General features: G+C 47.8%; 1 protein-coding gene across 1 annotated transcript in view; it reads left to right on the plus strand.

The window, feature by feature from the left end:
* Positions 1-12,500, plus strand: part of LOC311328004 (CUB and sushi domain-containing protein 3-like) — a gene marked incomplete at its 3' end in the record, with an annotated part of 605,137 nt that overhangs the window by 67,395 nt on the left and 525,242 nt on the right. The window contains 1 exon segment of the mRNA XM_084461116.1: positions 6,747-6,969. Coding sequence (XP_084317242.1) covers positions 6,747-6,969 — 223 coding nt within the window.

Raw genomic sequence — 12,500 nt, forward strand, 5'->3', positions numbered from 1 at the left:
ATTAAAATAATACATTCAGCTCAGTAGAGAAAATAATCATAGCTCCGCATTGTAAAATGTAATGGTAAACAAACAATAACAGAAATGTAAAAAAATAAATAATAATACACCCCCAAATCTGAGGGGGCACGTGCTCCCTCAAGTTCTATAGGCAGGACGCCTGTGTGTGTGTGTTTGTGTTTGCATGTGTGTGTGTGTGTGTGTAAATGGTAAATGGACTGCACTTATATAGCGCTTTTCCACCTTAGCGGCTCTAAAAGCACTTTACAATGGCCTCTCATTCTCATGCGGTAGCTGCCATGCAAGGTGCTAACCTGCTCACTGGGAGCAATTTGGGGTTAGGTGTCTCGCTCAAGGACACTTCGACATGTGGACAGTCGGAGCTGGGATTCGAACCACTGACCCTTCGATCATTGAACGACCCACTCTACCAACTGAGCTACAGCCGCCCACAAACCGTGTGTGTTTGTGTTTGCCCATGTGTGTTTGTGTTTGCATGTGTGTGTGTGTTTACAGTACGTGTGTGTGTTTACATGTGTGTGTCTGTGTATGTGTTTGTGTTTGCATGTGTGTGTGTTTGTGTTTGCGTGTGTGTGTGTGTGTGTGGGGGGGGGGAGGGATTTGCGCACCAGATTTTTGCATGCAGTATCCCAGACCATAGAGAGATCAGCAGCATGCAGTACCAGTTCCGTAGCGTATCAGTGAGATAACTCTCCTGGGTCCGGCGTTGAGACCACTCCTTCCCTGGCTGCTCGCTAACTCAATCAGCCCCAATCAGCCAGGTGCGATTGCTCAGCTCCCAGACCCCCAGCAGCCTGTGGGATTATGGGAGCTGTAGTTCCAGGGCTCAGACATCCATTTTGTAGTGGATTTTAGTGGTGTCACGGTGTTTAGTTGTGTTTTGTGTGTCTGTGTGTGTGTGTGTGTTTTGTGTGTGTGTGTGTTCCACAGATGGTTATCTTGGTGGAGGCTTAGTCTTGAGCTGGCCCAGCGGGGGTTCTACTGTATGTTCACTGCTACGCACACGCCTGTTCCTCTACGCACACACGTGTTCCTCTACGCACACGCGTGTTCCCCTGAGTCTGTGATCATGGCGGCCAACGCCGCGCTAATAATCCCACACACGCTCCGACGCTGACTCAGTGAAACAGGGCGGATAAACTGCTCTAGATGGAGAGAGCTGTGTGTGTGTGTGTGTGGGGGGAGATATCTAGGTTAATTGCCCGTGCGTAACTGTATGGATCAAGGTCAGAGGTCGAGGGAGAGGAGGATGGAGAGAGGAAGAAGTAGAGAAGTAGAGGGAGGAGGTAGAAAGGGAAAAAGCGAGTGTTTGCAGGAAGAGGCCTTGGTATATGTCACCATCACCCTGCCTTCCTCTCTCTCTCTCCCTCCCCCCCTCTCTCTCTCTACCTCTCTTTATCTCTCTCTCTCTCTCTCTCTCTCTCTCTCTCTGAGAATCTGATCTATTCCTCTCACGGCCATGTAATAAATTACCCCTGGAGTGTATTACTTACTGCAGGACAGGGGAAGGCCGCACCGCACACACGCACACACACACACACACACACACACACACACACACACACACACACACACACACGCACTGCAAGGCTGCAGGACCGCCACCCCTTCCCCTCTACCCTCTCTCTCTTTCACTTCCCGGCCTCTCCTCCTCTTCTCCCCTCCTTCTCTCCTCCTCCCCTCCTCCTCTTCTCCCCTCCTTCTCTCCTCCTCCCCTCCCCTCCTCTTCTCCCCTCCTCTCCTTCCCTCCTCTCCCCCTCTTGTCCTCACCTCCTCTTCACCTCCTCCTCTCCTCCTCACATCCTCTTGTCCTCGTCTCCTCCCCTCCCCTCTCCTCCGCTCCTCCTCACCTTCTCTTGTCCTCCTCTCCTCCTCACCTATGCCTCACCTCCTCCCCCCTCTTCCTCTCCTCTTTCTACCTCCTCTCCTCCCTCTCTCCTGACCTCTCCTCCTCCTCCCCTCCCATCCTCTGTGATCTCATCCCCCATTCAAACAGGCCCAGCTGGTTAATGTGTGGCTGTAATAGAGCTGGACAGGGTTCAGATTGGCTCTGTCCCTTTTCCCATCTGACCTGCAGCACAATGACGGCTGCTCAATAACATCAACAACCTGGGAAGCCTGTGTGTGTGTGTGTGTGTGTGCTTGTTTGTTTGTGTGTGTCTGTGTGTGTATGTGTGTGTGTATTTATGTATTTAAACTTAAATAGTAATTTGAGCTATTTTTCTGCTATAACTCCTCCACAGCAGTATTGTATTGTTAGTGTGTTTGTTTCCTGTTGGTCAATGGATTACCGTTTTCCCCAATTGTTTTCTGAAACCACCGCTCAATTCAATTCAATACAATACAAAGTTTGAGAAATTGAGCGGTGGTTTCAGAAAACAATACAACTCTAAGGACTCTAAACACACAACTGAAAACAGTTAACAATTTTGTCAAAACTGCAAATCTCAAAAATGTTCTCAACTGCAAAAATGAAACAGCACTCAAAGACCATTTCAGACAAGATCACTTTTGTCAAATTTGAACATTTATTATACAAGCAGCATAATTATACAAGCGGCATAATACATGCATATGAATTTTTGGCGGTGTGCTCTGTCCGGGGGGCCCCCTGCCCACCGGCGTGGAGCGCTCCACGCGCCGCACGTGGAGCGCGTTAGCAGGGGGAGGCAATCTAGGTGTTCCCCCCCTCTGGGCCAAGCACTTGGCCCAGACAGCCAGGGGGAACGGCATCTAGCCCCCTGCCTCAATGACGATCAGAGTGGGCCGCGATCGGGAAGACGCTCGGAGGTAACTCAGCCCACTAAGACCGTCAAAGAGTGCCACAGGAGGACTGCTGTACATTATAGTCCCTGGTCCCCACGGGCCGACGCTTCGTGGGTTCCGCGGGAGATACAGCCTCGCGTCTCTGTGTCCATGGCGCCCGCCACGGATAGCCACAGAGACCAGCTAGCGGCTACTCTGGCATCCACCGGCCGACGCCGGTGGAATACCTGCAAACTACCCCGGACAGAGAGCAATGACGACAACAGACGACATACATACGCAGGAGGAGCAGGGGAGGTGGTGGGGCGAGCATGCAATTACGACAGCAGTAAAGCAAGCGCGAATAATGACATGTTTTGACAGCTTAAATACCTGCGCTCTGGTGAGCTGACCAATGCTATGACAGCTACAGTCAGCTGGTGCTGCGTCATGCGTGACAGATTAACCTCTGCTGACCCCCGGCTGTGACGTACGTGCCTTGGCTGAATTTGCGTCGGAGACTTCATTTTTCTCAGAAAACTGATTCTTTCCACTAATATAATACACACATCTATCATACTGTATGGGGGACCACCCTTCCTCTCTCTTTCTCTCTCTCTCTCTCTACACAAACTATGAAGACTGTTGCCATATTGTCATACAATACTGTGAATATCTGATCAGTTATGTCGAATTGCCACAATCATTGTATCAGAATAGGATTCAATGCACATTTCGTTCCAATGACCTCCAGTTGAGCTGAACTCACAACCCACCTTCCCAAAGTCATACTGTAAACTGAGAGTTCATACTGCACCATTGGTAGAGTTCTGAGAACACGAATGTTACCTATATTGGCAAAACTCACAGTAATTGCGCTGATATGTAATTAAAATAAGAAACCCTACAGTAAGAAGAATAAACATCTCCATGCTGCTTCAACACAGTAGCCTAGAGGTCACCCGAGGCGTCTTGTATGCTCTGACACATGATTTGAAGTGTTTTTACCAATTGAGTTTGAACAGGTGAGAAGTGAGTGTGAGCAGTTGTAATTAGGATGTGGTGTTTTAAAGTATGCTATGAATTATACGATTTGTGCTTAGAGTTGTGAGTTGTGAGGCGTTTAGCAGTCTGGAGTCTTGTTGATACACAAGCTTCCAGTTTTCTGAATTGTGTGCATTCGTTCTGTTTTCTCTGTGTGTACAGCAGAGAAATCATGCATAATTAGTGGTAACCTGGCACAGCTGATTTTAATTGATGTGATAGTGTGTAGCCGTGCGGTGTCCCTGTGGCTAATCGTTCAGGGACTTCCTGTCTGTGTGATTGTGACTTCCTGCTGGGCTACTCCATGCAGGACAGGCTGCTGTCTGACTCCCTGCCGAGAGACAAGCCAGGTACAGAGAGACCAGATAAACTAGCCAGCTACAGAGAGACCAGAGAAACTAGCCAGCTACCGAGAGACCAGAGAAACTAGCCAGCTACAGAGAGACCAGAGAAACTAGCTAGCTACAGAGAGACCAGATAAACTAGCCAGCTACCGAGAGACCAGAGAAACTAGCCAGCTACAGAGAGACCAGAGAAACTAGCCAGCTACCGAGAGACCAGATGAACTAGCCAGCTACAGAGAGACCAGAGAAACTAGCCAGCTACAGAGAGACCAGATGAACTAGCCAGCTACAGAGGGACCAGATAAACTAGCCAGCTACCGAGAGACCAGAGAAACTAGCCAGCTACAGAGAGACCAGAGAAACTAGCCAGCTACCGAGAGACCAGAGAAACTAGCTAGCTACCGAGAGACCAGAGAAACTAGCCAGCTACCGAGAGACCAGAGAAACTAGCCAGCTACAGAGAGACCAGAGAAACTAGCCAGCTACCGAGAGACCAGAGAAACTAGCCAGCTACAGAGAGACCAGAGAAACTAGCCAGCTACAGAGAGACCAGAGAAACTAGCTAGCCACAGAGAGACCAGAGAAACTAGCCAGCTACAGAGAGACCAGAGAAACTAGCTAGCTACAGAGAGACCAGAGAAACTAGCCAGCTACAGAGAGACCAGATAAACTAGCTAGCTACAGAGAGACCAGAGAAACTAGCTAGCTACAGAGAGACCAGATAAACTAGCTAGCTACAGAGAGACCAGATAAACTAGCCAGCTACAGAGAGACCAGAGAAACTAGCCAGCTACAGAGAGACCAGAGAAACTAGCCAGCTACAGAGAAACTAGCTAGCTACAGAGAGACCAGAGAAACTAGCTAGCTACAGAGAGACCAGAGAAACTAGCCAGCTACAGAGAGACCAGAGAAACTAGCCAGCTACAGAGAGACCAGAGAAACTAGCCAGCTACAGAGAGACCAGAGAAACTAGCTAGCCACAGAGAGACCAGAGAAACTAGCCAGCTACAGAGAGACCAGAGAAACTAGCTAGCTACAGAGAGACCAGAGAAACTAGCCAGCTACAGAGAGACCAGAGAAACTAGCTAGCTACAGAGAGACCAGAGAAACTAGCTAGCTACAGAGAGACCAGATAAACTAGCCAGCTACAGAGAGACCAGAGAAACTAGCCAGCTACAGAGAGACCAGAGAAACTAGCTAGCTACAGAGAGACCAGAGAAACTAGCTAGCTACAGAGAGACCAGAGAAACTAGCCAGCTACAGAGAGACCAGAGAAACTAGCCAGCTACAGAGAGACCAGAGAAACTAGCCAGCTACAGAGAGACCAGAGAAACTAGCTAGCCACAGAGAGACCAGAGAAACTAGCCAGCTACAGAGAGACCAGAGAAACTAGCCAGCTACAGAGAAACTAGCTAGCTACAGAGAGACCAGAGAAACTAGCCAGCTACAGAGAGACCAGAGAAACTAGCCAGCTACAGAGAGACCAGAGAAACTAGCCAGCTACAGAGAGACCAGAGAAACTAGCTAGCTACAGAGACCAGAGAAACTAGCCAGCTACAGATAGATCAGCCTCTTACAGAGAAACCAGCTAGCTACAGACAGACCAGCCTCTTACAGAGATATCAGCTGGGTACAGAGACCAGCCTGCTGCAGAGAGACCAGCCTCTTACAGATATATCAGCTAGGTACAGAGAGACCAGCCTTCTGCAGAGAGACCAGCCTCTTACAGAGATATCAGCTAGGTACAGAGAGACCAGCCTTCTGCAGAGAGACCAGCCTCTTACAGAGATATCAGCTGGGTACAGAGAGACCAGCCTGCTGCAGAGAGACCAGCCTCTTACAGAGATATCAGCTAGGTACAGAGAGACCAGCCTTCTGCAGAGAGACCAGCCTCTAGTTGTCCTGTAGCAGTGGAAGCTGCTGTAGGAGGACCAGCTTTATACAACGGTATAGATCCGGTCCATTGTCTCTATTGGTCAGTTTGCATTCCAGCCGTGGTGATAACCACGATATCCCCACGCTAAAATGGAATGTTCGCATATCTTTTAATATTAATCCACCTCTTATTAGTAGCCGTGGCAACGTCCAGATCAATGTTTACAAAGATCCGCTGTAGCATTGTCGTTGCCTGGCAACGTTCCCTTTTCAGCGGAAGTATCCGCAAATGATTAACAAATAGTTCCATTAAAAATACATTTATTTAAAGTTCGTATTGTCTTTTTTATATATATTGACGGATATCCATAAGCCATGGGATGTCACGGATATCGCCACGGCTAGCGGGGTGTAACGGCACTCCGTTGCGCGTCGTGCCTAACCACTCCCGCTAGCTGTGGCGATATCCGTGACATCTTCCTGCTTCTCGTTCCATAATGCTTTAGTTTCTCAGACAGACCGCTACTTACGCTACACCATCACGTTCTAACTAGAACACTCCACAAGGGTCTCTGCTGGACTCTGGGGTATAGTAGCATGAATCTGTGTCTGACCTCTCTCTCTCTCTTCCCCCCCTCTCTTCCTCCCTCCCTCTCTCACTCTCCTTCTCCCTCCCTCCCTCCCTCCCTCCCTCCCTCTCTCTCTCTCTCTCTGTAGGGTTCATATACACCTGTGGTGGGACGTTGAAGGGTAGGAATGGCACCATCGAGAGCCCAGGCTTCCCGTACGGCTACCCCAATGGGGCCAACTGCACCTGGGTCATCATCGCCGAGGAGGGGAACCGCATCCAGGTCCTGTTCCAGTCCTTCGCCATCGAGGAGGAGTACGACTTCCTGTCTCTGTACGACGGGCACCCTCATCCCGCCAACTTCAGGACCAGGTAGGAGAGACCGCTTTGTTGCACCGTTACCCACAAGACACTTCTCTGCCGTCAGATGCACTGCACCAAAAGGAGTTGGGGGGTGGGGTGGCGTATTTCTTTCTTTCTCGCTTTCTCTCACTGCATCTCTGACCCGTGATGCTGCATTCGAAGAAAGAGAGAGAGAAAGAGGAGGAGGATTGTCCTTTCGAAGGAGCGGATCAAGGGGGATTTGGGGTTTAGCGGTTGACATTTGAAGAGATGGTCCTGGATGAGATTAACTTGTGTCCTCCACACCTGCCATTGGCGGCTGAGCTCAGTCTGAGAGACGCTGGCTGGTGGAGCAGAACCAAGTGGTAATGGCAGACAGAGATGGAGAGGGGTGGAGAGGAGGAGGGGATGGATGAGGAGAGGAGGAGGGGATGGGGGAGTAGAGGAGAGGGTGAGAGGATGGGGATAGGAGGGGAGGAGAGGGGGAGAGGATGGGAGAGGAGGGGAGGAGAGGAGGAGAGGATGTGGAGAGGAGAGGAAGGGAGGAAGAGACGGGAGGGGAGGAGGGGAGAGGAGAGAAGGGGTGAGAGGGGAGAGAACGATACCAGGACACCTTGTACACCTCGAAAAGAAAAATACCTGTCAGAATGTTGTTTATTGATTATAGCTCTACTTTTAACACAGTTGCACCATCCAGACTGGTGTTGAAACTCAGAAGCCTCGGCCTGAGCAACCCCATCTGCTGCTGGCTAATTGATTTTCTGCCAGGCAGGCCTCAGACTGGGAGAATTGGCCAAACACGCTCGTTGACATCGGTTCTTAGGCCCGGAGCACCTGCAGGGGTGCTGTCTCAGCCATTTATTGTACAGTCTGTTTACACACAACTGTGTTGCCAAACATGACAACAACAGCATCATAAAATGTGCAGATGACACTACAGTGATTAGACTAATAAGCGACAATGACGAGGAGGCCTGTAGAAGGGAATCGGAAGATCTAACACTATAGTGCCATGACAACAACCTCTCCATAAATGTCACTAAGATAACGGAAATCACTGAGTTCAGAAAGAACAGAGGGAATCACACTCCCATCTCCACCAACGGGACATCTGTTGACACCGTTGACAGCTTCAGATTCCTTCGTACACACATCTCAGACACCCTCACATGGTCTCTCAACACCACCTACATCCTCAAGAAAGCACAGTAGAGACCGTGCTTTCTGGGGTGTCTCAGAAGCTTTGGTATGAGCACCAGAGCTCTTGTGACCTTTTATCGCTGCATTGACAGTGTTCTTCCATTCTGGCGTGGTAATATGACTGCTCGGGACTGCCGACTACTACAAAGGACTGTAAAGACAATAGCAAAAATAATGAGCACAGAACTACCTCTGTTCCATGACATATAGCATTACTCGCTGTAAAAATAAAGCCTGCGAAACATCGTTGAGGACACCGGCCGCCCGGAGTTCACGCTCCAACCTCGCTCCTTCCATCTAAAAATACAAAATCAAAAACGTTAGCGGAGCATCAGATCACACAGCGCCCGTATCTGTCACATCAAACCACACGGTACCGTCTCAGTACCGAGCTTCCTCCCACAGGCAGTCAGGCTGCTGAACAGCTGACGCACTCACATGCGCTCACGTTGTTGCGTGTCATCTCTGCGCCGGTGTTGGGATCTTCTGTGTTAAGGCACAGGGAGCGAGAGCGTAAGCATTTCATCGTGCTCCAAATACACATGACGGTAAAGTTGAACTTGACTTGAACTTGAGGGGAGAGGAGAGGACTTCAATTCTAGTTGAGCATGACTCCCAGGCTAATGTGTGTATTGTTGTCTTTGTGGGTATTGTTTTGTTTGTGTGTACGGTTGTGTTTTGTAGTATTATTGTTGTAATTTACTTCACCTACCTGTACAGCACTTTGAGCGCCCACAGTTGTTTTTAAATGTGCTCTATAAATAAAGTTTGAGTTGAGCCGAGGTGAGATGGGCCAGCAGCCTGACCAGATAAAATGGCTGACGTTAAGAGCCTATGCAGGAATCACAGTTGGAGAGATGAAGACTCCAGACTGGAGCGGCTCTGTTAACGACCTATTGTAATTACTCTCTCAGCTAGATTAGTTTGAGGCACACGCGCACACACACACACACACACACACACACACACACATAGCCTTTCAGGCATGTTAATGGGCTGGAATGGGGTCCGTGTATAAGTGACACTCCGCTAGCAGGCAGCAGGTTGTCATTGTCTCGAGGCCGTGTTCGGGATTAGAGCTGGTGCCGTTATTATTGTTATTGTTCTGGAGGAAGGACACCAGACAGACATCGGTTTCAGCTGTTTACACACACACGCACACACACACGCACGCACGCACACACACACACACACACACCAGCTGCTGCACCTTCACCACCACACACACCACAGGAGGGAGCTTGTCAGTGTGCGTGTGTGTGCCTATACACATACTCACACGCACACGCACATACACACACACACACACTGTAACGGCAATCCTCCCAAGCGGAACATCAGCACATCTGCAGAGCTTCAGACTGAATTAAAAGCCGTCCGGAAATAACTACAATAACATCCTGCTCAGAAACGCAACAGTCGGAGAAAAGAGGAGAGGAAAATGCCTTCGTCTGCAGCTCTGCCTCTCTCTCTCTCTCTCTCTCTCTTCATCTCTATCTTTGCCTCTCTCTCTACTGTACCTCCCTTCCTCTCTCTGCCTCTCAATTCAATTTAATTGCACTATGCTTTATTGGCTTGAATGTCAGGTGATAAATGCCAAAGCGTCAAGGATAACAGTAATGACATGAGAAAACAATAAATAAACAAATTAAACTAACAGATAAATATATCATAATATCATAAAGTCAATAAAGAGACAATTAACAAAAATAATACAAAACACATTTATCAAATGTCCTGTAAAATAAATAAATACATAAATGAACAAACAAAAAGATCCACATGAAGTAGAGGATTAAATGAAAAGGCAGAGTGTGAGCTGTGAAGTTATGTGATGTTGTTGATCCTCTCTGTCTCTCTCTACATCTCTCTATCTCTCTCTGTCCATCTCTCTCTCCATCTCTTTCTACATCTCTCGCTACATATCCTTCTTTCTACATATCTCTCCTTCTCTCTCTCTACATCTTTTTCTCTACATATCTCTACATCTCTTTCTCTCTACACATCTCTTTCCATCTCTCTCCATCTCTCACCTCATTGTTGTGTTTTTTAAGATGATAACGGTGGTTTGAATTTGGGTGCTAAGTGTTTTGTAAGGATGATCAATAAAGAGCATCAAAAGTCATCTCCCTCCATCTCTCTCTCCATCTCTCTCTCATCTCTCCATCTCTCTCCCTCTCTATCTCTTTCTCCCCAGATTCTCTCAGACCTCTGGGAGACTCATTTAACAGTTAAGGCTTTGAATAGGTCAGATCTACATTGCCAGACCGACCAGTGGCGTTCTTTCAGATAAACCTATAGGCCACGGCTAAAGGACGTCATAGAAAGATAAATAAAATAAAACCATGATGCTAAATTGTCACAGAAATGGTTGCAAATACGGGAGCTATGAGCCAAACCGAAAAAACTGTGACATTTTCAAAGTAATTCCGTCCTCAGTGTAACAAGGGCTGGCACCACGGCATCGGCCCACTCAACATAACGGCGGTATTATTTGTGTCATTATTTACACGTTTGTTAACATCCAGGAGACCGTCCGCTGACGAACGACGCATAATCAGATGTCTCACAAGGGCTTTATTAAAGACCCCGCAGCTAGCGACAGCACCAGGGAATCAGGAACCCGAACACACACATGCGCACGCACACACACACACACACACACACACACACACACACACACACACACACACACACACACACACACACACACACACACACACCCTCTCTCTCTGGCTGTCAGACACCCAGGCTCAGGGGCTGTGAGTGCCCTCGTACCTGCAGATTATTGAAGGCCAGGGTTGACATTTGAGGCGTCAGTGATTCAGTTAAGGTGATGTTGAATTTAAAATGACTTTCCTAAATTCACAGACCTGTTCAAATTAAGATATGTTCTAGAGGAATGTCAGCCTCTAATTTAGAATAGACCGGTGATGTCCACCCCCCCCTCTCTCTCTCTGTCCATCCATCTGTTTTTGTCTGTCTGTCGGTCCTCTATGAGCCTGGGAGAGGATGAGAGGGTAGGGGAGAGGAGGATGAGAGGGTACTGTAGGGGAGAGGAGGAGAAGAAGAGAGGATGACAGGGGAGAGTCTCTTACTGGGTGTGTCTCTAGCTGCCTAGAAACATCTTCATCCTCATCTTCAGCCTCATCTTTATCCTCATCTTCATATTTATCCTCATCTTCATATGCATCCTTATCTTCATCTTCGTCCTCATCTTTATCTTCATCCTCTTCATCCTCATCTTCATCCCCATCTTCTTCCTCATCCTCTTCTTCATCCTCCTCCTCCTACTCCTCCTAGTCTCATAGTCGCTCTTAGTCACTTGTTTAAGAAAGGAGATGTACTTGTGAGTTCAGGCAAAAAGTAGGACATTGGCTTTTCCTACGTTAAATGTAATTATTGTAAGTCACTTAGGATAAAAGTGTCAGCTAAATGACTAATGTAATGGTAGTGGTAGTAGTAGTTATAGTAGTAGTAGTGGTAGTATTAGTAGTACTTATAGTAGTAGTAGTAGTAGTAGTAGTGGTGGTGATGGTGGTCAGCACCGTTGTTTAGCGGTGAGAGGTGATAATGATTATAAGGGCCCACAAGCAAGCAGGGCCCACAAAAAAACAAGAGGTCCCTCTTTCTATGACGAAATTATTCTGCATGTAGATCAGTCACACTAATGCTGCATCAGAATTCAAATTAAGCCACAAATAATGCAATACAGATAAAAAAAAGGTTTAATTTCCTGAGCAATATCCCCCTTCTTAAATGGTTTGGTCCATGCCATGGTTCATGCTGGCAAGTCTCACCTCTTTTGACATTAAAGTCACTATACCGGCTGGCTGTCAAATACTAGCACTAATAGCCTAACGTTAAATCATAAACATCAAGCCCATACATAAATACACACCAGAAAAGAGTGGAGAGAGAGGCCAGGAGAAAAGGCAGCAGAGCGGGAGCCCATAAGCATTTTTTCCACAAGAAAGGTGAGAGTAGCTATGTTAAGACGGTCGGTCAGTTGCCCAAGGTCTCACATTAACCATGACAACGAGAGCCGTTAGCCTAGTGCGTGAAGAAAGTGCTAAGCTAGGTAGCTAACGTTAGTTAGTAAGCTTATGTTCTGGTAACAACTCGATCTGTTTAGCTAGCTGCTAGCTAACGTTAGCTACCATTAACTAGACAGCTAGCTACAGTTCTAGCAACCAGCCAACTACCGTTCTGGTAAGCTAGTTGCTAGATAACGTTAGCTACCATTAAAGTCGCACTGAAACGGACGTTTGAGATCATCTAACTTCCGTAGTTTGACGTATTTCCGGCGCAAACAAGCTATGAGGGTGGGACATGCGTTTAGAGGAATTTGATTGGAACAT

This window comes from Borostomias antarcticus (assembly GCF_949987555.1).
Source record: "Borostomias antarcticus genome assembly, chromosome: 36".
NCBI lineage: Eukaryota > Metazoa > Chordata > Actinopteri > Stomiiformes > Stomiidae > Borostomias > Borostomias antarcticus.